We start from the raw sequence: 26,693 nt of genomic DNA on the forward strand, positions 1-26,693 counted from the left end.
CCATTCAATCCAGTGACACTGTCCTCTTTGCTGTTCCTCAGATGAGACACTCCATCTTCTCCTGACTCTGGGCATTTTTACTGGCCATCCTGAATGTCTGGAATCCTCTCTTTCCTCAGCCCCGAACTGCCCTGGCTTCCTTCAAGTCCAGCTAAAACCCCACCTTCTACAGGAAGTCTTTCCCAATTCCCTCAATATTAGTACCTTCTCTCTATCAATTACCTCTAATTTATCCTGCATATAATTTGTTTGTACATGGTTGTTTTCATGTTGCTTCCTCCATTAAATTGTGAGCTCCTCAAGAGCAGGGACTGTCTTTTGCCTTTCTTGGTATATGCAGAACTGAGCAAAGGGCCCGCCACATAGTAGGTTCTTATTAAATGTTTAATGGCTGACTACCACTGTGCCTCATTCATATGACTCACACTACTGTGTGACTTTGTGCAAGTCACTTAAGTCTTTCTGAACTCAGTTTCCTCCCTTATCAAATGAAAGCTTTGAATTAGATGATATTTAAGGATCCTTCTAGCTCTAGCTCCTATCATGCTCTCTTCTACCCCCTTTCCCTAGAACGTCCTCTCCTCTCTCTGAGTCCAATCCTTCAAAGCCCAACTCAGGTTTCCCTACCATTAAGTCTTCCTTACCCTTCCAATCTTCCCCATCCTCTGCCTTCTTTGAACCTCTATTGCACTCTATTACAAGTGGGTTGGCAGATCTGCAGTGAACATCTATACTAGGAAATTGGCTATTAACCCTACCACACAATTTTGTACTGAATCATGTTTAGTCCTGTACTTTATTGTTTCATATGTTAGTCTTGTCTACCCAACTAGATAAAATGTTTCTTCAAGGATGGTAACCTACCTTATGCTTCTATTTATTCCCAGCACCCTGCACTGTAATTTGCTATTACCAGTTTTGGTTGGTGCACAGAGTTGTAACTAGCTGTTTTATCCTCTGGGGCCATAGCATGTCTGGGGCAGGCAGCAGGAAAGCTCTCAGATCAATTTTATAACTTATAATTATGCAACTAATGTAAGAGTCATTAAGAAAAATTCAGTGGAATGAGAGAGGAAATTAGTTGCTATAGCAACTATACTTTGTGCCTTAACAATTTTGGTGTCTCAGGGCAAATCTCTGATCACCCAGCCCCAGTTACAGCTCTTCTGATTGAGAAACCCAAGGCAATATAGGAATGGAGAGCTCTTAATGGCAGATCCTGGTGTGCCTAAAAAAATTGCTTCATTAATATATTTAATGTGTTCTGCCATGTGGTGGGGAGATTTCAAGTGAAAATAGTGAATTAGACCTTCATGGACGCATTCTCTTTAGCAGTTTGCCAGCCTGGGCTCTCCTCCTCCAGTAAAAGTTTGGTGAAATTGCTGAGTGGCTAGTGTTTTCCCTCACTGACAGCTGTTAAATGTCAGGAGTATACAGATAGCAGGGTAATATGATAGATGCCTCAGAAGCACAGATAAGTCCCTGGAACTAGGAGTGGGTGGTGTCTTCTGTATCATTCATGTAGCCAAAACACAGATATCACCTCTCAGATCAGGTTCCTGCCTCCAGCACCACTAATTCTGGGAAGTAATTATGGAAATATAGCTAGGTTTTCCAAGAGACAGCCCTTAGTTTCTCTACATGTAAGAGAGAGTGTGGGACCAGATGTACTCTGAAGTCTTGCCCAGCTAAATATCTACGACAGGACACTATCGCTTGTCGCTTCTATCCGTTGCATTGCGGGAGTATGGTCTCTTAGCTCGACATCAGTCTGAATCCATAACCAGGAAGTGCTCTCATTACCACTTTCACTCAACAGTCGGGGCAGCACATGTGCTAGTTTAAGACAAAGGACAATGGAGCAGAGTAAACAGGTGGAACTTAATTTCAGTATGTGGTAGAGGGGAACATGGAAAAGTCACTTTGATGTCAGGGGCAACTCATCGGTCACCTTCAAAGCAATTCCAGAGGCTTGACTCTTCACCTTCCCCAGCACAGTACTGAAGCACAGACTCCAGTGTCAGAGAACCTGGTCCTGCCTCTGATGCTTGCTACTTATATGACCCTGCGCACATCACTTAACCTCCTTAAGCCTCAGTTTCCTCATCTGTAAAATGAGGGGGTTGTACTGGATGGCTTCTGCTCCAGTGTGTGGCCTATGATCTCCATCCCATGAGCTCCAGCCGACATCAGGGAAAGAGGAACAGCAGTTTCTTTGTCTTCCCTAAGTTCCTGTAAGACTATTACAATCAGATCTGTGTTGACCATCCATACCATGTAATGACTATTAACCTGCCAATTATTGATTTTGAAAAAAAGCACCTATTGGTAGGTTAATTAAAAAAAATGCTCTCTTACCTCTATAGTAATGAAAACTTCCTCCAAATGACTTGCAAAATTTTCCATTTGAATAATCTGTTCTTCCAATTTGAACATGTTTTTATGAATTTCTTCCTGTCAAACAAAAGGATTATAAGTGGCAATTGGAATGTTCTTTAAATAGAAATGGAAGGAAAAAGGGGTGTCTTATTTACCCGGGCATTTTCTGCTGCAGTGTTAAGCTGGGTCACCTCATGTCCCTTGTGCTCACCAAAAAGATTGTCAAAAGCTCTGATTGGAATTTTGCAGGTGACACAGAAAATGTCAGCAGCTTCTTCTTCGTCTTCTTCTTCTGGTATGACATAGCACTCATATTCCTCACTGGAACGACCCCGAGCATACCTGTAGGCTTCCCTTAATTCTTGGTATTGACCTCGAGAGCCCCACGCAGGAAATCTGTCATCCTCCTCATCTGCTTCTTCCCCTAGATACTGCCAATCTTTCTCTTCTCTTCCTAGGTCTCTCTTCTTTGGCACTGTGTAGGGTCTGAGAGAAGAAGGAGCTGACTGGTATTCTGAAATCCCAGACCGAAGCACACTCCCTACCTCAATATCACCCTCCAGGTCTTTATCATCTTCAAGGCCATAGTACTGTGCTAGTTCTTCTACTTCCTTTTGGACATCATAGGTGGCCAAACCTAACTCTGGGGCCCTCTCACCTCTCTTCGGTTCTTTTGCTATTTCTCCTCTCATTCGAATTTTTTCTTCTGGAAAGATTTTCAATCTGTCTTCAGAGTCATAGAGATCCATGTGATAAAAGTTGAAGCCCTGGCCAGCAGTAGGAGTAGGGGCTGGGTCCTGACTATACAATGGAGCCCTTCTAGTTCTTTCCTCCATGGCAGCAGCACCCCTAGACTGCGTGCCTGCTCTTCGCGGCCTTTCCAGATAAACAGTAGAGATTTTCTTGGTGCTGGAGGGTAAAGAAGACAAAATGTTAATTCGTCTGGAATTCACCTCTTCCAAATTTCTGGTGGGATTTTACAGATTACTTGTGATCATTCCCATTAGAATGTTTGTTTCTTGAGATCAGGAACAGTATTTTTGCCTCTCTTTGCATCCCTCGCTTGGCACTTGGTATAGAATATGGCCTTAATAAAGTTTGCTGACTGACGGTTTACCTTTACACAATCAATAATAAGAGTCAACTATGTATAGTGGATCCTAATGAAGATCAGATGGCCTGGAAAATGTTCAAAGTTCTTAGGAGAAAATCTTGTTTTCTAGCATTGTAGAACTGTATTTCAGGCAAGATTGCACCTAAAATGCTAGGATGCCATGATGAAATTGCTAGGGGATCAGAATTTGCCAAGCCCTGACCCAGTCTATATTTTATAAGTGGTTCTCAACTTAAAGATCAGTCAGTACAAAAGTCTGGAATGATGCTCACTGACAAAGCACAAGATTTCATAAGCAAATACCACTGACTGACTTTTAGAAATCTACTCTAGCGCGTATTCTAATGCTATATCTCACTTTGAAATGTCAAAACCTCCTTTCTGAACATACACAGTCAGCAAACCAAGAAGCTGCAAAATATCTTGATTTTCAAGAGCCTCATTTCTGAGCACAATTTATCCCCTGACTATAATGATGAAACTGATCCCTTGGGCCTAGTCACCCAGTTGTAGTCTGATGGGTGCTGGCTATTAAAGCAGAATAAGGACAATTTGACTGTTCTCCAATGCATTCATGCTGCAGGATCCCATGAAATAAAATCTTGGGTGTCTTGAAAATTGTTTTTATCATCATAGACCTTTCAAAAGTGTCATACTTACCTGCAGCTTGCAAAGACTATGCAGAAATGGACAACCTTTTCTAACTAGTTCCAACCTATTTTTTGTATGCCTGAACTTCTGCAGAAACTCCAGACTTACCCAAGAATAGCATTGTTAGACAACTCAGAACATCACCTTGAAGAAGTGGGATGTGTCTGGCAATATCTTTGCCCTCCTCAAAAGGCCTGCCCCAAAGCCTCATTGAGACCCTGGGTTCTGAAAGACTATGCCAGTGAACAGTATGCTTTGGCAGCCTACCAAAAGATGTCATTTTAAATGTTTCTTCTGCATAGAATTCTGCTAAAAATTCAAAGATAACAAGGAGCTTGTTGATAGTTTTGGCCTGAAGCTATATTTGTAGAATGTCTTCTGATAACGATGATAATAAAATATGGTAGCTTTGAATTAAGGCCTTGAAGAGAAAATATACCAAATACAAATCTTTCAAATCATGAAGGAAACTCGTTTTGGAGCAAGGTTTGAAAAAAAAAATAAACCCTTTAAGTGATGAAGTATATTCTTTCCTGATTCATTAACAAACACTTTAAGATAGAAGGGAGTGTGAAAGCTAACAGAAGCAGAAATGGATTCCCAGCATCTCTTCTTCTCTTCCTGATCCAAACTCCACAAGGTTGCCAAAATAATCTTCCTTAAGTACATGTGACCATGTCACTCTGCTCAAGAACTTTCAGTGTCTATTTCTTTTAGTATAAAATACAAACTTCTACTTGGCATTTAAATCCCTTTGCAACCTGCCTCTAGTGTACCTTTTTCAGCTTTATTTCCAATCATTCCCTTTCATATACTCTACAGCCTGGCCAAACTAGTCTACTTGCTGTGACTTAAACTTGTCATTCCATCTCCCACCTCCATGACTTGGCACAGGATGTCCCCCATGCCTAGAATGCACTCCTTCTTTCTGAAGAAGCCTTTCTTGATCCATCTATTTGTTAGTACTCTCTTGCCTCAAAATCTTATGTATATATTGATCTGTTCATAAGTTGTAACTTCCCAATTGAATGCAAACTCCTTGAAGTCAAAGAACATGTTTTGAGTTTTTTTTTGTCTTTGTATCCCCCAACATCATCAACATAGTAACAACAACTAGGATTTATATAGCACTTTGAGGTTTGCAAAGTGCTTCACATACATTATCTCATTTGATCCTCACAACAATCCTGTGAGGTAGTTGCTAATATTATCCCCAACTTACAGATAAGAAAACTGAGGCTGAAACAATGACTTACGGAAAGTCATATAGCTAATAAGTGTCTGAGGCAGGATTTGAACTCATCTTCCTGGTTCCAATTTGAGCACTCTATCCACAGAACCACCCAGCTGCCTCACACATAATAGATGTGCCTTCATATAGAAATGCTCAATAAATGTTTGTTGGGTTGGATTGGAAGTGATCTGTTGTGTTAATTATTTGGAAATACTGTAGTGAATGTCACTGAAAATTCAAAAGATCCTGAGAAAGGCAAGGAAAATTTCTGGAAAGTAAGAAAACAATCTAGAAGGTGGCTTCAGCCTGAAATTCAATCCTTCATTTTATAGAAAGGAAGCCATACTACACCGATCAGGAAGCCTTACAGCTGCATGTTCTACGCTCATTTTTATGATACAGAAGTAGCATGTACAGGGGGGAAAGCAAGGACCTCAGTTTGAAGCCAGCCTTTGCTAATGGCAAGTCATTCAGTTCTTTGAACCTCAGTTTTATTGTCTGTAAAATGAGAGGGTTTGAAGAGGTAAGCTCTAAGGTTTATTCTCTCTCTGAATGATATCAGGCAAATGACAAGAAAGCAAACTGATATTTATGGTTTTTACAAAAGTTCCCAGGTGTCTCCTAAAGTCAACCTAACATTCAGCTCCGTGACCCACACTTTCTAAACAAAGCGCAGGGTAATCATTGATGTTCACAATGATAGACGCATAACAATTGTTTTAGTTAGTGTTGTCGTTTTGGTCTGGACTTGTGACTTCATCCAGTAGCATAGGAAATTCTCTATCAATTCAGCTCAGCAATTATTCTGCATCTTATACAGTCAGAGAGCTGACCACTTACTGTATTCAAGGTCCCCTCTCCTAGGCACTATGGAAGATGCAAAGAAAAAGATGATATAGTCCCCTGCCCTTAAGAAGCCTTTTTATTTTTCTGGGTGACAAAACAAAGAAATTAAAAGAAAAAAATTAAAAATTGAGTGAAATTGGTATCTACCCTCAGAATATTGAAAAATGGGAGGGAAAAAACAGTTTCCTTCTCACTACAACAGTTGCCAAATATTTTACCTCTTTCCTGTTACCCATATTACCCTTCTGGGCCTGCCACTTGTCACATACATCTAATAATGGGAGTGAGGTACAGAGTAAATTACAACCAGGGTACTATTTCTGCCTTGGGCACTCAAAATGGACAGAACACTGGCTTCTTAATTGTCACTATGGGAACCTAAAATTCATTGGCACCAAGACTCTGGAATGACCCATTGTCACTTAGCAGAGCTAAACACTTAAATGATTTAAATGTTTAGGTAAGTCACATTTAAACATTTAAATGATTTAATTTGGGTTGAGAGCAGAGATGTGCTGAAAAAAGTTTAACAACCAGCTTGGGGGTGGGGGGTGGAGGGGAGTAGGCAGGACACACTTCTTAGTTTAATCTGTACTATTAACAGTTTCTTAAGTGAAGAAAATCAACAAAACAATAAATCAAGTTGATAGGCAATTTGTAGCCTTTGCCAGTCTCTGAGGTGTAAACCCTTACACAGAAAATTTAACAATCCTGCTGGAGTCGGTCCCATTCAGCTCCAGCACAGTCCTGGTTGAGAGGCCATGTGACATAGTGTATAAGGGGCCATCTGTGAAGGAAAGAAAACTTGAGTGCAAGTCCTGCCTCTGACCATGGATAAGTCATTAACTTCTCCACATCCTGGGCAACCCTTAAAAATAAGCCACAGATGAGCTGCTTTTCTGCATTGATGGAAGGAGTTTCCTCCTCGGATTCATTGATGTGGGGGGGGGAGGGAGCTTAGAAAGTATAGAGTCCAACCCACCCATTTTACAGGCAAGGAAACTGAGGCCCACTGAGGTGAAGAGATTTGCCTAAGTAGTGAAGATAGGGTTCTAACAGGGGTCCTTAGATTCCAAATCTTGTACTCTTTGCCCTACAGAAAAGTGGACAGCCTGCCTCTCTAGGCATCCACTACACTAATGAAATCACATATAAAAAGCTATGGTTGGCATGAGGGTAGGGTAGGGCCTGATATATGTCATCCTCCAGTGTCTTGATAACAGTTGAAAATAAGACAAGGTGCTGAAAGATAAACTAATCCCCAAAACATGGGCACTCCCTCACAGCCCCCAATAACCATTAGTCTCTTTGTTGCAATCTGCCCCTTGAGCCACAGAGACATAGCAATTGAAAGCTTGAAGGGTCATCCAGCCCAACTCTTCTGATCTTACAGATGAGGAAGCCAAAGATAACCAAGAGATAATAAAGACCCCTGAAGCTTAAAGGCAGACATACAGTTCCACTATGACTGAGTGTGGCCTAGAAGCGAGGCCCCTGGGCTCATGTGTGTCATGATCTATGATCATTAGTGTAACAAAATCCAGGAACCCAGAAAACACTCCAAGGAACAACTGAGAGTTGGGCTGTGATGGCCACAAGTCTACTGACATTCAAGTCATGGAAATCCCACCTGGTCAAAGATTCAACTCAACAAAGGGAATTCTGGAAGGTGGGTTAAACTCATAATCAGCTGGTCAGTCAACAAGCATTAGGCACTTACTGTGTGCTAGCACTTACACTGTGCTAAGTCCTGGGAAAACAAGAAAGGCAAATATACTGTCTATGCCCTCAAGGAGTTTACATTCTTAATGGGAGACAACATGTAAATAACTGTGTACATTTAAGATGTAGACAGAATAGAGGAAAAGTCATCTCAGAGGGAAGGAAGGCAGTGAGGGAAAGAAATGTAATGATAATAATAATAACTGGTATTTATATAGCACCCAAAAGTTTATAAAGCATTTTATGGACATTTTGTTACTCATACGTTACAACAACCCAGTGAAATAGGCACCACAGGTATTATTATTCCCATTATGCAGATAAGAAAACTGAGGCTCAGAGAGACTAAGGGTCATGGTCACATAGTAAATAGCAGAGACAATATTTGAACTCACCTGTTCCTGACTAATTCTGGAACTTGTAACCCCTATGGCATACTGCATCTATAAGGCATTAAAGAATGAATACTTTTTGGTCTACTAAATTTACTCTACATGTACCCACAAAACTAGGAAAAACTCTTAAAGCAAACATTCCAAAGATTTAGTCTCAAGGTAACCAAAGGTTTGTGCTAAAGAAGCAATGGGACTCAACTGCAGGCAGTTCTGCAGGCAGGTGCTATCAATTTTCTTTTCCAGTCTTTACTCAATTCCTTAATAACAGTTCAATCTCAATTCACAGGGCAGCCCCCAAAAAGTGCCAAATAAAAAAGAATTATTTTCACTTTTTTCAGAAAATACATTTCTGTGAGTCTGCATTTTATTGGTTTAATTAGAAATGTCTTCATAAATATTAACAATCTCATGTAAAAAATTGGCCAAGCTTTCCAAACATCAGAGAAATACAAATGACAATATCTCTGAGGTGCCACCTTTGTTAAGATGGCAAAGAAAGTTAAAACCAATAAAATTCAACATTGGCAGGGCTGTGGAAAAACAGGCACATAGTTGCACTCACTGCTGCTAGAGGGGTGAATTAGAGAATATAGAACAGGTGGCAATATACAGTAAGAAAGACCAAACTGTTTATGCCCTTAGACCCCCTAAAGCAAAACAACAGGACTATGACTATGTAAAAATAAAAGAGCAATAAAACCTCCAAAATATATAGAAGAAAAAGAAATTAGAAGGGGAAGTGAAAGTAAATAGCATGTTTTTATTAATGTTAATATACATTTAAAAAAATAAAATAGAAATGATTTGAAGTTTGTGATTTTATGTACAATCACCTTTTCTTTCATTTGGATGGATGTTTTTGTTGATGGTTACTAAGTCTAGAACTAAAAAATAAAAGAAAAAATATTAGGTATGGAATAACACATGAGAGGCAACATAGAGGGATGAAAAGAACTGATTCAAATACATAAAAGCAAGAGCCATTCCCCAGTGGATAAATAGTCAAAGGATATGAACAGGAAGTTTTCAAAGAAAGAAATCCAGTCTATAAATCATTACATGAAAAAATGTTCTAAATTACAAATAACTAGAGGAATGCAAATTAGAGCAAATTTGAGGTTCTATTTCATACCTATCAGACTGGCAAAGACAACAAAAGAATAAAATGACAAATGTTAGTAGAGCTATGGGAAAATAGATACACTAGTATACCATTAGTGGAGTCTAGCTACTAAGTTAGCAAAATGTATCCCCTATAACCCAGCTATACCACTAAGTCCATGCCCCAAAGAAATCAGAGAAAAAGAAAAAGGATCTCTATTATAAAAATATGTATAGCAGTTCTTTTAATGGTAGGCAAAAATGGGAGATTAAAGGAGGATCTTTATGCTGGGGAATGCCTAAGCAAATTGTGGCATATGAATGGAATATTATTGTGCTATAAAAAATGATGCAATAGACAATTTCAGAGGAAACTGGGAGGACCTTTATGAACTGAGGAGGTAAGCAGAATTAGGAGAACAATTTATATAATTATAACATTAGAGAAAAAATAACTTTTAAGACTTTAGAACTCTGATCAGTGATAATAAAAACATGAGTCTGAAAGAATAAAAATAAAAAATAAAACAGAGAGGTAATAAACTTAAAATGCAGAAAGAAATTTTTGGACATGGCTAATGTGCGAGTTTTTATCAGACTGCGTAGTTACATATGTAGAGATTTTTTTAAAAAAATTTGATCAAAGGTGGGAGTAATGGGGGAAGGGAGAAGTAGGGGAGATGTAGTAGGAGAGATATTAATTTTTTAAAAATATGTTAATTTAAAAATAAAAGTAATAAGCTATTTAAAAAAAGAACACACAATTTGGAATAAAAAATATCTAAGTTTGAGTCCTAGATTTAATATAATAATTTTAAAGGCATTTAAGCTCTCTTAAATCTCATTTTCCTCATGTAAAATGGATATGCCATTATTTGTACTATCACTCAGGATGGTTGTGAGAAATGTACTTTGCAAACTACAAAGCATTATATAAAAAGGCTCATTCTAGCTAACATTAACATAGCACTTTAAGGTTTACAAAATGCATTGCAATATAATCTCATTTGGTCTTCACCACCACCCAATAAAGTACTATTATCCATTTTACATTTTAGTAGACTGATGGTACAAAAAGTCAGGGTCACACAGTGTCTTCCATGAAGTTACTGGAACTCAATTCTTCCTGACTCTGAGTCTAGCATTCTACCTATTATACCCTATTGTCTCTGTCTGTGTATAAACATATACACACATATACATATATGTATATATACATATATATGTATGTATGTGTATATATATGTGTATATATATATACACACACACAAATATATCATCTATTGTTATTATTTAGAGCTCCAGTCTTTAGTGGTCCATCAAAACAATTTGACTATACCACCAGATTACTTCCTTTTTCTAGAGCTTGGGAGAGTGAGGAAGAGAAGAAGAGTAACAACTCTAGAATGAAAGCTGGGAAAATATTTTCTGAAATTAGCATCTTCAATTAGCATAACCATGAAAATCTGGATTACTGGCATAGGATACACAAATTTGGTGATAAAACACACACATACACATATATAAAATGCATCAATAAAAGCACAGCTAAATATTAGAAATATACTGTTGTAGAGACTGTTAGGATGTTAAGTTGGCCACTGTACTTAAAATAGAATAAAATATGTTGCTTAAACATCATCTTCTCACCACTTCCAAAAACTTTCATTAGTGAAGAGAAAATGTCCTATTTATAACATGTGAACTTGTCACCACTGATTTAAAAAAGGAGTAGAAAATTATTTATGCTATTTATTGCCATTAAATTATACTTACATAAAACACCCTCAGTTAGCCATAATGTTTTTTTCACATAAGAAAAAGTTTTTGGATAGAGTGATTTGCTTAGTCTACAAGGACAAACACATTACGATGCAGCATGCTGAAGTAAGAATTTTTAATAATCCAACATGGTTTAGAAACGAGTGACTATGGCTATATATAAACTTGCCTTCTAACTTAAGAATCCATAAGTTCTTCTTTTAACTCAGATGACACCAAATTTCTGCAAAGAAAAAAAATGAATTCATCTTCAGTCTTACAGTGCCAGCTTTCTGCGAGTAGCCCAGGAAAACTATATTGGAGTAATTCTAGATTGCTCCTTCCCCCAAATAGTAACATGCCAACCATGAGCAAAGGGAACAAATATAGATCCAGTCCAGCTGTCCTGCAGTTTTACACTCCTCAGGTGTCACCAGGGAGAATGTCACATGCTACAAAGCTAATTGGAAATCATGGTGTGGAACCAAGTGTTTCAAGTCCCCTGTATAATTATTATGTGTTTCATTTTACAAAGCATACTTAACCTAATTCTCTCAATTGCTGGCTAGAGGCTGGACTATTGGAAATCTGTGGAGGACAGACTCTGTGGGTTAATGACCTAACACCATCACTACCCCACATAGGAAAGTAGCTCAAATGTAGCTCCAATCCTTCAGTCCATCCATCAGGTTCATAATTGGTCCCATAGCCTAACACTTTTCTAGGTGGCACTGAGATCAGCAGCCCAGGCAGCATGGCACAAATATTGATGGTATCTTAGGATTCCAGAGCAGCTTCCAAATGCCTCAGCTAGTAGAACTCGGGTTAAGGATATGGTTAAGGATGGGGTAGAGGGAGGTGGAAGGGTGCCAGATAGGGTAGGCAAATAGCTATGACTCTCAACAGATCCAATTCTAGGATAGATGAGCTATATGGGATCCTAGGGTGGTGGGGGTAGTTCTGAACTTTCCTAGAACAATGTTTCAAAAAGGCTTGGGTTAATCTTAGTGCCCTGAGAACACACACTGGTGTGGTCTGGAACTATGAGTGGACTAGAGAAACACAGCACCCCTTTCCCTTACTTCCCCCGCTCCACCCCTGCCAGCTACCCTGGCTTTGAGAGATAGCTCAGAAGCCGATACCCTACAAAGTCACATCAGCCAAATGAACTTCCTTGGCTCTGCTTCAATCCACAATCTAGGGAAGTTCTGATTGTGAGGGTGCAGAGGCAAGCCAGTATGAGATAGAAAACAAAACAAAACAAAACAAACAAACCACCAAAGTTGTTAATTAATTCAAGTCCCAGCTCTTCCATTTACTAGCTGTGACCTCAAGAAAATTACTTAATCTCTCTGAGCCTCCAACTTTCTAAGCTGTAAAAAGGCCATAGTATAATCCTTATACAACCTGCCTACTAGACTTATTGTTAGGATTATAGGTTTACAGCTGGAAGGGACCCTAAAGGTCACAGACTCCAACCCTCTCATTTTACAATTGAGAAAACTGAGGCTTAGAAAAGTTAAGTGACCAAAGTCACACATCTAATGTGTGAGATGGGATTCAAACCCAGGTCCTTCTGACTCCAAGTCCAATACTTTATCTGCTACATCACACTGCCATAGTACTTTGTAGATAATAAAGAAATGTCATCTGCCTTTTATTACTATTATTACTCCTAATCAGTCTGCTATGACACTTTGAGAAGTACCAGATTATTACAGCATTAGAATATAAAGTCAGAATGTTATAACTGGAAGGAATTGAAGATGTTATCTACTCCAACCCCTCATTTGACATATGGTGAATGTAAGAACTACAAAGGGTAAAGAGAGCTGTCCAAGGTCACAAATTAGTGGCAGAACTGAGAACCAGAAGCTCGGATCCTTTGACTCCAAGGTCGATGCCCTTTTTAAATATAAAAAAGTATGTTATAACCATGTGCACTTCTAGATATTCTTCTGGGAATACAGAGACAAGTGCTAAGTGCCTGCTCTGATATTTTACAGAGGCATACTCAGGGTGTCATAGAAAAGTGAGTATTAAAATGGTAGCTGTTTAGAGGTTGTCAGTTGTGGAGAGAGTGGTTGTCTCATAGAATCCGACGTTCCTTGGCTGGATGACAGTGTTTGGGGGTGAGGTTGGAGAGGGAAGTAGACTGCTCTGTTTCTTAGTTCAGATGCTTTCAGTCTGATTCTCCACTTCTGAACAGTGGCAAATTACCTCCGGATTTTCTTTCCCCTCCTGTCATCTTCTCCTCGACTTTCCTCCAAACCTCTAAATTCCCAGTGGGTGGGAAAGGAATGGAAAAGTCACATTACTGGTATTAGAGTGGGTAATTACAGTTCTTCTATTTCCCTCACCTCTCCCACTTTTCTCCATAAGAGAATATGTTAGAATTGGGCAAGGGAAGGAATTTCCTCTTTCTTATCCGGTATGAGGATATAGGTCTCTCTGAACAGAGTAGGAAATTGTATAGCATCTTTCATAGCAATTTTTCAAAATTAGGTTTTTTCACTTCTCTCTTTTCTTTTTTAAATTTAATAGTATTTTATTTTTTCCAATTACATGTAAAGACATTTTCAACATTCACTTTTCGAAAGATTTTAAGTTCCAAATTTTTCTCTCTCCCCACCCCCTCCCCAAGACAGCAAGCAATCTGATATAGATTAAACATGTGCAATCATATCAAATGTATTTCCACATTACTCATGTTGTAAAAGAAGAAACAGAACAAAAGGGGGAAAATCACAAAAAAATACCAAAAAAAGTAAAAATAGTATGCTTCAATCTGTATTCAGACTCCACCAGCTCTTTCTCTGAATGTGGATAGCATTTTCCAACATGAATCTTTTGGAATTATCTTAGATACTTCTATTTTCCTTAAAACCCCAAGTAATAAAGCAATTGTTTAAATGTCTATTTATGTGGTTCTGAAAGTTATAAACTTGTATAAAAGGAAATCAGAATGAAAGTGGTCCTCCAGAAAAATCAGATGTTTGTCTAATCACACTCAGAAGAACACGCTGCTTTTCATGTGGAAACCCTTCTTTCTTTCTGGCCATATTTCTCAGTGACCATTTCTCTCTCATCATCAGGATCACTTCAGAGCAAATGTGTCATGAAAAGTTCCATAAAGCACAGTGATAACTAACATCTCAATAGGCTTTAAGGCTTGCAAAACTCTTTTCTTACATTGATAATAATAGCAGACACCTATATAGAGCTTTAAGGTTTGCAAAGCAACTTTACATAAATTAGGTGTTTGTGCAGGTATCATGACAATTTAACAGATGAGGAAACTGAAGCTCAGAATGATTAAATGACTTGCCCATAGCAACGTAGCTGTAGGTGTCAGGGTCAGATCTAGATCTTCCTGACTCTGGTCTAGGCCAACATCTACTTTACTCTATTCCCCAAATATCAATAATTGTTGAACTAGAGCTAGGAAATAAATTACAATAAATGTGAGACAGTGTGTTGTGTTGGTGAAAGCACTGGACTAGGAATCTACCTGCTAGCTGAATGCATGACTTTGGATAAATCACTGAACTACTATGACCTTCAAGTTCCTCATTTATAAAATACAGATGAGATCTGCCTTTTCAACTTCACAGGGCTATGAGACCCAAATGGCATAATGTATGCAAGACATGCTTTGTAAACTGCAAAGTGCTATATAAATTCAATTCCACAAACATTATTACCCAAAATGGGAGGGGGGGTTGCAACATTTATACAAATGTTATATCGCAAATTTGAGAGATATTATAAAGGGACAGATATTGTGGGGGAATTGTTGCTGTTGTTGTCTGTCCTTTATTTTCAAAGAGGACCAATGATGTCTCTCTCTTCCAGAGTCATCGAAGTTATATAGCAAAGTGTGATGGGGCAAAGAAGAAATCAAAAAAATGCACCCTAGGAAAATTTGAGGAAGGAAAGAACCAAGCATTTATTAAGCAACTACTATGTGCCAGGCACTATGCTAAGCATAGTTTACAAATATCATCTCAAAACCTAAGCTGCAGGGTAGGTTATCCAAATTTTACAGTTGAGGAAAATGAGGCAAACAGAGGTTAAATGACTTTCCTGAGAGTTATATAGTCAGATGAAATTTGAACTCAAATTTTCCTGACTCCAAGCCCCGTGCTCTATCCATTATACCACCAGCTACCTCTCTGAAAGGGAAATGTGTGTCTTAAAACAGGAAAGAGAAATAGCCAGGCTTTGGAAGGTCTTAAATTATAAGCTAAGGCACTTGTATTTATCTTGGTGGCAACAGAGAATGACTGAAGGTCTTACACAGGAAGGCCTGTGGGTTAGCAAGATTGTTTTGCCAACTATTTGAAGGAAGAAGAGAGGAGGGGACCAGAGGATAGAGAGGAAACCAAAGACTATTAACAATTATGAAGGGGAGAAGTAATAAGCTACTGAGTCAGAGTCAAAGTCAATAAACATTTATTAAGCACCTACTGTGTACCAGGCACTGTGCTAAACTCTGGGGATTAAAAAAAAAAACAATACCTGCCCTCAAGGAATTCACAATCTAATGCACAAGACAAGGCATAAAAAGAAGCTGAAAGGGGGAGGGGAGGTTATCAGGATAGAAAGGAGGGATGATGAAGTCATGCAGTGGAGTGAGAAATGATCTAGGAAGGTGTGAATTTCTGAGTTGATTTCATCTTGCTGAAGATGAGTTTCTAGACATGATGAAGTCCAAGAAAGTAGACTGATTATAAAAGGACACATTAACATATCAGTATCTTTTTATTTTTATTAGGAAAATTCCAGTGAGGCAAATCCATCTACTAATGCAGATCAACACTTTCTCTGTAGCTTGTAGTCTCTAAAAGTGCCTGGGGCACTGAGAGGAGAAGCTACTTCCCCAGATGCACAGCCAATATATGTCAGGACTTGATAGAGCATTGGATTTGGAGTCAGGAAAACTTGAATTTTGTCCATCTCAGATACTTGGTTATAAAGATGGGTAAAGTACTTACCTTCTGTCTATAAGATGAGGATAATAATAATACCTATCTCACAGGGTTGTTGTGAGGACCAAATGAAGTAATATTTGTAAAGCGTTTTGTAAACTTCAAAGAAAAGTATAAATTATTATTATTATTCCTGACCCCTAAGCCAGCTATCTGTCTGTTATGCCATGCTTCCTCCCAAATCCACCCCTTTTTCTAACTTCCTTGTCTCTGTCAAGGGTATCGTCATCCTTTCAATTACCCAGATTTACCATCTCATAGTCATCCTTAACTTCAAGACTTCACTCCGGCAGAGATGAGGAAGAGAATTCCAGGCATGCGGGACTGCCAGGGAAAATACCTGGAGTTAGGAGATGGAGTGTCTTATCCAAGGAACAGTACGGAGGCCAGAGTCACTGGAGGAGAGTAAGGTAGAAGACTGGAAAGGCAGGACGTGGCCAGGCTATGAAGGAGTTTACAAGCCAAATGAGATTTTATATTTGTAAGTATTTACCTGTGTACATATTTTCTCCCAGTGGAATCTTAAGCTCCTTGAAGGTAATAATTCTCATCTTGTCTTTCTCTCCCCAGTGCCTGATGCATAGTAAGTACTCAACACATTTGTTAAATGGAATTAAATTGAACTGGTGTTGTATCAGAAACAGTAGGGAGGAGAAAAAGAATTTGAGATATTATAAAGGGACAGATATCGTGGGGGAATTGTTGCTGTTGTTGTTTGTCCTTTATTTTCAAAGAGGACCGATGATGTGTCTATCTTCCAGAGTCATCGAAGTCCAGTGGTAAGACAAAAGTCAAGATGACCAGCAATGATCTGGGATGCAGTGGATGACTTTGGCATCTTCAATGTCTGACCAAGCTCTAAGCACTCCACAATGCCTGCTTCAGCTACTTTCATGGCTATTGGAACAAATTGTTCTCATCTGCCCATTCCCCTGGAGGTAATCTTTACATGCTTGGGGTAGACATCCCCTTAACTCACTGACTGGTTTGAGACCTGTCAGTTACTCTCAGCCTGGCTTAGCCCATCTGCCACGATGGCTTTACCAGAGCACAGCCAGCCTTCACATGCTACAGCTTCTTGGGGCCACAGGTGAGAGATGCAGGAATTAACAGGACTTGGCAACAACTGATCAGAGTGAAAAGGGGAAAAGAGTCAAAGATGGCTCAAAAGTCTTGAATCTAACAAGGTCACTATCAACAGAAATAAGGAAATTTGGAGGTAGAAAAGTTTTAGGTGATAATGATCACCTCTACGGGCAACTGAGGTATAAAGAAGACAGGTCATGGGAGTTGAGGAAATTGATGAACTGGGAGGCCAAGGTAATTTCCTGGGAGCCCACATGAGAAAGGGAATCAAGGCACTACATATGTACAATATCTAAAGCTAGAAGGGGTTTCAGTGCAGGGATTAGCAAAATATTAACCCACAGGTCATACAAAAACAAGTGGCACACTAGATCTGGCCTTTGGACCATAGTTACCAATCCTAGTTTTAGTGGATTGAAAACAATATGAATCAATGGTTCAACAGGATAGCCAAAAGGACTCCTGCAATCTTAGCCTTCAATAAGAGAGGCATATAGTGTCCAGAACCTAGGAGATGATAATCCTAGTCAGACTCTGTCTGGAGTTTTGGGTAAAGTTCTGCTCATTTTGTGTAGACGGAGAGAAACAAGAGAAGAGTAACTAGAATGATGAAGGGCCCTCACATAATGCCACATAAATAAAGATTGGTTAAAGTAACTGTAGATGTTTAGCCTAGAAAAGAGAAGACTCAAGAGAGCATGCTCGCTGTTGTCAGGTGTTTGAAAAGTCATCTGTCAGACAGAAGAGGGATTACATTTCTTCTGCTTGGCTTTAGAGGGCACAACTAGAAGCGATGGGGGAAAGGTAAATTTCAATTTGATATATAGCTATAACTAGAAATTTTCGTGCCTTTGACAAATTCAGTTGTGCAGTGTGTGTGAGTGTGTGCGTGCATGCGTGCGCGCATACTCGCACATACTGAGATCTGAAAGCAACAGCAGCAGAAGGGCCAAGGTCTACTATGGGTTCAGTAACACCAGCAGAGGTAGCATCTATCCCCAAGAATTGTTCATGGGGAGGGGATTTTGGTGATGGAAAGGCTAAGGCAGGGCTCAGGAAAGGGACACTATAATGTGATGAATGAAGGCTGAGATTGCATTAGTTGTTTAAGCAGCTGAATCACACTACTGACTCACATTGAATTTGCAGTTCCAAATAACCCAAAGGTTTTTGTTGCATGGGTTGTTATCTAGCCAAGTCCCCATGACCTTAAGCCTTCCTGTTAGTCCAGGACTTAACATTGTTTAACCTGTTTAACTTCTGTCCCTATTGCAGTTTATCATTTCAGATCCTGATTCTGTCATCCAACAGAATAGCAATCTCTCCAGCTTTGTCTTACTCAAATTTGATGAGTATGACATCTATGCTTTCTTCTAATAATGTTGACCAGAACAGACAGATCTTTGGAACCCTCCACTAGAGATCACCCCACAAGCTGGCAAGGATCCTTTAACTAGCACTATTTGTAACCCATTGGTTAACCAGTTCTGAACATACCTAACTGCACTACCATCCAGTTCATATATCCCTATCTTGTTTATAAGGATATCATGACATGGTCAAATGCATTACTGAAATTCACATCATTCTCATGTTCTACTAAGCTAACAACATTGTTTTTTTTAAAAGAGGAATAAGGTTGATTTGACATGAACTGTTCTCAATAAACCTGTGCTATCTCTGATGTATCACCACTTCCCCTTCTAAGTGCTCATAAACAATCCCTATAATAATCCTCCTAGATCGTTACCAGAAGATAACATCAAGTTCATTAGCCATAGAATAAAGATTCTACTTCCCCTTTTAAAAATAAAAATACTTCTGAACTTTTGCCTACTTCCAGGGAAGTGGATTCCCATTCTCTGATTCTCCCTGATTCCTCAAAGATCATAGATGGTTCTCATTTTTATTGGATCCATCTGCAAGTTCTTTCAGTACCATAGGACATAGTTCATCTGGATCATGTGACCTGAATTTAATGAGGGCAGCTAAGTAGCCTCTTGCCATCCCTTTACTTATTTTGAGTTCTAATTCCCTGTTATTCATTTTTGTTCTATCTTTCCTCAAGTCAAGCTCATTCTCCTTGGCAGAGAAAACAGAAACAAAAGAGGAGAGGAGTAGTTCCACATTTTCTCTTATAGACATCTATCTCCTTACACCCAGAAGTAGTCCTATACTTTCCCTGTTCGAATCCATCTTGCTCTCAATATAATTTTAAATGCCCTTTTTTATTGTTCTTAGGATTTATAGAAAGTCTAGCTCATGCTAAGCTTTGCTCTTCCTGAAACAATTCTTTCAAGATCTTGCAGCTCTTATAAATTTATCTTTGGATTCCTATTTTTACTTGTATCTCTTATACATGTCTTTTTAAAATCTGAGTTGGTCAATGAGTTCCCCTGTTCAACCTCATTGATTTCTTCAGATTCTTCCACATTTTCCTTCTTGACAGAATCAACAGTAATTCTGTTATCAAAATGTCTATCTTAAGTGTCTCATGTCTCATAAGCAAACTTTTTCCATAAAGTTTCAGACCATGAGATCCTATTTATCCTTTTTCTGCATTCTTTGAAGTGTGTTCTCTTAAAGTAAAATCAGTCAATGGCTGTTTCCTTCCTTCAGGGTCATCAGCTCTAAGATGACAGAGTAACTCCCTCAAGGTCCCTATCATCTGTACTTCATTCTAATGTCCCATGATTCTCTGAGCTCTAGACTGTCCTCTACTCACCTCTAGGGTTAGCAAGTCATTGTTCACCATTTGTAACAAGTCTGCATGTTAATGACATTAGTCAACACAGAGATGAAGATTCCTTTGTCTATGTTGGCTAAAAGAAACTCATGTATTTAAAAACTAGAATGCAGCTCTTGAGCTTCTAGTTGCCCATATCTCAAGTAATCTAATAAACCAATCTGTGCTAATTGGAGAAGAGTGAACTTCAGCCTTCTCTCAAATATTATCTGTGAGCAGATAGTATTCCCACTTTATTAATATTCTAATGGTGGGAATTGCAAGAAAGGTGTGTATATTCAGGGGACGGCATAGAGAGAAAGGAAGGGAAGGAAAGGCATGGCATGCCAGTCAGGGATTTGTTTTGAGACCTTCCAGCATGTTTCAGATCAAACCTGATCCAAGTAGCTATTTACCTACTTTCCTAAGCATTCAACCTGAATTCAGATCCAGCCTTAGGTACTTAATGTGTTACCCTGGACAAGTCACATAATCTCTCTGAGTCTCAGTTTCCCCATCTGTAAAGTGCGGATAACAACTGTACCTCCCTTCCAACATTATTATGAGAATAAATGAGATGATATTGGCGAAGCGCTATGCAAACCTTAAGATGTCATATAAATACTAACTATTGCTGTTGTTAGTACTACTTGTGTGATTTGAAAAGACACAACCTCTCTGAGCCTTTGCTTCCTTATCTTTAAATAGAGGGCATTGAATATGATGACCTCTAAGGACTTCTTCAAATCTCATGTCCTATGTTCCTAGGAGGTCCTTAGAGGCTCCACCAAGCACTGGATGGCTGAGACTCCTAAAGAAGTTATCCAAGGGCTTCATCTAGGGCTTCTCAAGGACCATCAATTCATAGATCAATCAGCAGGAACTTATTAAGCTCCTAGTATGTACCTGGCACTGTGTTAGACACAGGCAATACAAAAAAAAATAAAATGATCCTCATCCCCAAGATTCTTACATAGCATAGAGGGAGGCAAGTATACAAAATACGTGTAAAATAAATCTGAAGTAATTTGAGGGAGTGGGATACTACCAACTGGCTCACAGAAAGTTTCATGGAGGAGATAATGTTTGGGTTGAGCTTTGACGGAAACTAGGAATTTTAAGAGGTAGAGGAAGGAATGCATTCCAGGTATGGAATGCCCCAGTAGGTGAAAATACGGACTCACTTAAGCTACCTAGATTCCACAGTTATGAAGATCTCTTTAATCATCATTACTGAAAGAAAATGTAGAGAGGTAGAGAAAATTTTAGAACTAGAAGGAACCTCAAAGATCATCTAACCCAGTGGCATCAAACTCAAATAGGAAAGGCCCCTAAAGATCCCCAAGGGTCGTATATTGACTTAGCTTAAAAATGCAGTATTATCTATGTTTTATTGTATTTTTACTTACTTTGTAAGTAAAACTTACACCAAAACTCAGGAGAGAGAGCATTTTAAACATGGTGGGCAGCCAGTATAAGGCATGGAGACAGGAGTTGGAGGGGTCATGTCAAGTAGGCCAGCATAACTAGATTGGATTAAGTGAAAAAGTAGGAAGCAGATAGGCTATCTCCCGTCACCAAAACTCAAGACTCTGATGGATCACCGGCAGCTCTGATCTAACCCAGCCTCCTTATTTATGGAAAAGTAAAGCAGAGGCCTTGGGACATGAAGTGACTTGCTCAAAGTCAGTCATTTGGTGTCAGAGCCAAACCAGGAACTGTCTCCAAATCCTACCATGCTAGGGCTGCCACTGACTGTTTGATGCTTTATGGATTCAGGTTGTTTTTGGTAGGAGCATTCTTTCCATATAAACAGATTATAACTCCTCCAAATCTTAGTATACCATCTTAGTGACTTGCTGTAGCCAAAAAGTTCATCCTATGGCCAACTTTGAGATTCCTCTACCCAAACATAGCCAAGTTAGTTCTTAGATGACAGGCTTATGCTGGCATAGCCTGTCAGAACCCAGGGCCACACACCAAAATGAGGCATTGGAATAGGACATTTAGAAGTCTGGTAGTCATTGACTCTATCAAGCTTAACTACTTAAAAAACAAAGGTCAGCTACAGTGACCTAAGGTTGAGTTCTGGGGTCCTAAATGTCTAAGCAAAATTTTAAAGAAAGAGCCCTTTGTGATTTATCATTTGCAAAATAAACTGATCAGCAGCCCACCAGCAATTCAGATCATACTTGAAAAAGGTAATTTACTGAAGTGGGCAACTGTACATAAATGGAGTTTTGTGAGTCACCCAGGCCTAAGACAATTTTTCAGTAAAGCCAATGTGTGAATTTAAAGTTTAATGAAGTTCAGAAGAATCTGTAGACGCCAGTCTTTTTTTTTCTAGGCTCCTAAAGATCAGCCAGTTAGTTTGCTGAAGGGGTTGGACTGGTGGAGTGTCAAATGCTTGGGAAAGATAAAATTCTATGATTCTGTAATTCTGATTAAAATATTGAGCAAGCTATGACTATCCTCTAAATTTGTATAAGAGATTATAGCAGTGTGATCTCTGTTTTAAAGGCTTTTACATGACTACAATTACATGTATACTTTGGAGGAGTTCTCATTTATATGGCTCATAGCACCCATCCAGGAATATAATACTCTCTCCCTCTCCCCCCACTACTCCCACCCAGAATGTTATCATCAACTTGTTTTTGGCACACAGTTCAAGAAACTCAGAGATGAAAAGTTTTCATTAGACAAAGAAAACAAATTTAACTCATAATCAATCAACAAGCTTTATTAAGCACCTACTACATGCTAGGTACTGATAAATAAAAATAAATAATAAAAAATTAAGGATGAGTGAAATTTTAGAAAATTAGATATGCTAGGTTTCTGAAGATTATTAAATAGACGTAGAACAGAGTATGCATATTTGTTAGCCCTCCATTGCAACTTTACAAAAAATTACCATGTTCTAGGGAAAAAAAAACCCTCATAAAGAAATGCAGAAATACTAAACACATTTTTACTGATCATAATACAATAAAATTACAATCTCTAAAGGACTTCTGAAGAAAGGACAAAAACATAAATGGAGACTAAATCCTAAAGAACTGGAGAGACAAAGTACAAATCAGATAAATGATAGATAATTTCGGTAAGGAAAATAACAATGGGAAATCACACCAAAACTTCAGGAATGCAGTCAAAGTAGTCCTTAGGGGGAAATTTCTATATCTAAACACTGTCATTAACAAAAGAGAGAGGGGCAGCTAGGTGGCACAGTGCTTACCACTGGCCTTGGAATCAGGAGGACCTGAGTTCAAATCCATCCTCAGACACTAGCTGTGTGACCCTGGGCAAGTCATTTAACCCTGATTGCCTTCTTCTACCCCTCAAAAAGAGAGAAAGAACAAATTGATGAATTGGGTATAGAATAAAAAAAAATTAGGAAAGCAGTAAATAAAAAACCCAATTAAAACACAAAAATAGAAATACTAAAAAATCAAAGAAGAGATAAACAAAATGGACCCCCCCAAATCGAAATGATAAATAAAAAAAGGAACTATCTTAAAAAAAAAAACTAGTAAAATCGACAAACTGATGATGAAAGGTTGATAATGAAAGGCTAGAAGAAAACCAAATTAATAATACCAAAAATTAAAAAAGAACTCATAGCAAATGAAGAAGAAATAAAGAGGAAATAATTCAAGACTATTTTGCCCAATCATATACCAGTAAAAATAGGTGGTGCAAGGGATAGAGCACTAGGGTTGGAACCGGAACGACTCATCTCCATGATTTCAAATCTAGCCTCAGATACTTACTTGCTATGTGACACTGGACAAGTCACTTCACCCTGTTTGCCTCAGTTACCTCATCTGTAAAATGAGCTGGAGAAGGAAATGGCAAACTACTCTAGTATCTTTGCCAAGAAAACCCCAAAACAGGGTCATGAAAAGTTGGACACAATTGAAAGAACTCAACAACAATAAAAAATGATAAATGAAATGGGTAAATATTTATAAAAGTACAAAATATTCCTTGCATCAGTACAAGAAATAGAGAATTCAAGTACTCTAATATGAGAAAAAGAAATTGAGCAAGATGTGAATGAACTGCCAAAGAAGAAGAAATTCAAGTACTTCAAAGAACAATGAACTCTAATTTTATACACATTGTTTGCAAAAATAGGAAAAAGATGGCATCTAAACAAACTTCTTCTTGGAGGCAAATACAGTCCTAACAACTAACTCAGGGAGAGAAAAGACAGAGAAAGCAAACTATAGATCAGGAGTGGGGAACCTGCCAATGAATATTGCTAGTATACATCAATGTAAAATATTAAATAAAATATTAGCCAGAGGTTACAGCAACATTTTAAAAAGAGCTTAGAAAATGATCATATTGGATAATATACAAGGAATACAGGGTTGGTTCAACTGTCAGAAAAAAATAAACATAATAGACTATATTAATAACAAAGCAACAATTACATGATTATATCAATAGTTGAAGAAAAAACTTTTGACAGAATACAGTACCCTTTTATGTTTGAGAAAAAAATTAGAAACCACAAGAAAAATTGTCCTTTCCTTAATATGGTAAATAATAAGTATCTAAAACCAATAGCAAGCATTGTGGGCCATGGAGAAACACTAGAGACCTCTCCAATAAGATGAGGGATAAAACAATACTGTCCATTATAACCATTATTATTTGATATAATTCTAAAAATACTAGCTATAGCAATAAGACAAGAAAAAAGAAATAGAGAGAATAAGCATATGAAAAAAAGAAACTAAAAAATTCAAAGAAATAATAACCTCAGAGTAGCAGGATATAATGACCTCCCCAACCCAAATCATCAGGGTTTTTATATATTTGCAAAAAATAAGCAAACAAACCCAACAAAAAGACATAGAAAAAGAGATTCCACTCAAAATTACTACAGAATGTATAAAGTATTTGAGATTCTACTATCCAAGAAATACATAAGAATTATATGAATACAACTATAAACATTCTTTACATAAATAAAAGGAGACATAATTGGAGAGGAATTATTTGCTCATTTCTGGGCCCTGTCATACAATAAAAATGACAATACTACCTAAATTGATTTACAGATTCAATGCCAAATGAAACTATGAAAAGATTACTTCATAGAACTAGAAAAAATTATTAAAAAATTCATCTTGTTATGCAAAAGGTTAAGAATCTCAAGGGAAGTAATGAAAAAAAAGCAGAAAGGAAGAGGCCCTACCGCTACTTGATCTTAAACTATACAACAATGCAGTATCATCACTAAAATAATTTGGTACTAGTTACAAAAGAGAACAGTTGACCAATGGAACAGATTAGGTCCACAAGGTCCAGAAGCAATTCAATACAGTAGCATAACATTCAACAACACCAAAGGCCACAAACTACTAGTGGAAGAGCTCACTCTTTGACAAAGAAGTGTTGGGGAAATTGGAAAACTGTTTGAGAGAAATGATGCTTAGATTAACGTATCAGATAATATGCCACCATAAGCTCCAAATGGACACGTGACCTAGATTTTAAAAAAAAGTCATGTGATAAACAAATTAGAGGAATGGAGAAGGAGGTGCCTTTCATTATCAGGTATATGGAAAGCATTCTTGACAAATATCACAATTAACAAAATAGTCAATTTTGATTACATAAAGCTGAAAATTTTTTTCACAAAAGCAATTTGGTTGGAATTAAAAGGTAAACAATTGGGGGAAAATATTTATAGCAAATAATGGTGTGATAAAGGTGTGATAACCAAAATAGATAGAAATTAATACAAATCTATAAAAATAGGAACCATTCCCCAATAGATAAACGGTCAAAGAATACAAACAGCTAGTTCTCAAGGAAAGAATGTATCAACAACCATATGAAAAAATGCTCCAAATTATCAGTAATAAGGGAAATGCAAATTAAAACAACGCTGAGTTTCCAGCTCACACCAATCAGCTTGTCAAACGTGACCAAAAAAAGAAAGGAAGTGACAATGTAGGAGAGGCATTTGTCCCCTCTTGGTAGAGCTATCTCTAGAGTCACCCATTCTGGAAAGCAGTTTGGAACTGTACTCAAAATGTCACTAAACTGTATATCCTTTTGAATCAGTGATGCCACTGATAGGCCTATACCTTAAAGAGATGAAAGAAAGAAGGAAAGGACCTTCAGAAAATATGACATATGCTTATACAAAAATATGGCAGGTTTATGCAAAAACACATGCAAATAATATTTATACTAGCACTTTTTGTTATAACAAAGAACTGGAAAGAAAGTGAATGTCCATCAATTGTAGAATGGCTGAACAATTATGAGATATATATTCAAACCTCTTCCTGAATGTCTTGGATGCCAAGGAACTCACTAATACAGAGGCAGTGCATTCCATTTTTTTTTTAATGCAAAAGTGGACATCCACATCACACTGTGATTCATGTCATCTAACAATTTCTACCACCCACATGGTGACCCAGACTGGGCTGAGGTCTAAAGGGGGCAAGATATAGGGGGTAAGGTATAAGAGCATATAACAAGAGAAATAATGTTTGGTGAAAGTAGAAAATACACTGAATTTTTCTAAGGTGCTAGAAGGTGAGGACTTTTTCTTTTTCTGTCCTTGTGTTCCCCAGACCCTAACACAGTGCCTGGCATCAAGTACTTAATAAATGTTTATTGAATTTGTTGATTGGGAATCATGAGACCTGGG

General features: G+C 38.1%; 1 protein-coding gene across 1 annotated transcript in view; it reads right to left on the minus strand.

The window, feature by feature from the left end:
• The window catches only part of FSD2 (fibronectin type III and SPRY domain containing 2), a 58,261-nt gene extending 55,046 nt beyond the window's left edge, over nucleotides 1-3,215 (minus strand). Inside the window, exons 1-2 of the mRNA XM_027852257.1 lie at nucleotides 2,535-3,215; nucleotides 2,359-2,454 (exon numbers count right to left, since the gene is read on the minus strand). Of these exons, the coding sequence (XP_027708058.1) occupies nucleotides 2,359-2,454; nucleotides 2,535-3,215 (777 nt within the window). The remainder of the gene's footprint in view (nucleotides 1-2,358; nucleotides 2,455-2,534) is intronic.
• Between the last annotated feature and the right edge of the window lie 23,478 nt (nucleotides 3,216-26,693).

The sequence above is a fragment of the Vombatus ursinus genome, unplaced genomic scaffold (assembly GCF_900497805.2).
Source record: "Vombatus ursinus unplaced genomic scaffold, bare-nosed wombat genome assembly UNPS02009205.1, whole genome shotgun sequence".
In the NCBI taxonomy this organism is placed as follows: domain Eukaryota; kingdom Metazoa; phylum Chordata; class Mammalia; order Diprotodontia; family Vombatidae; genus Vombatus; species Vombatus ursinus.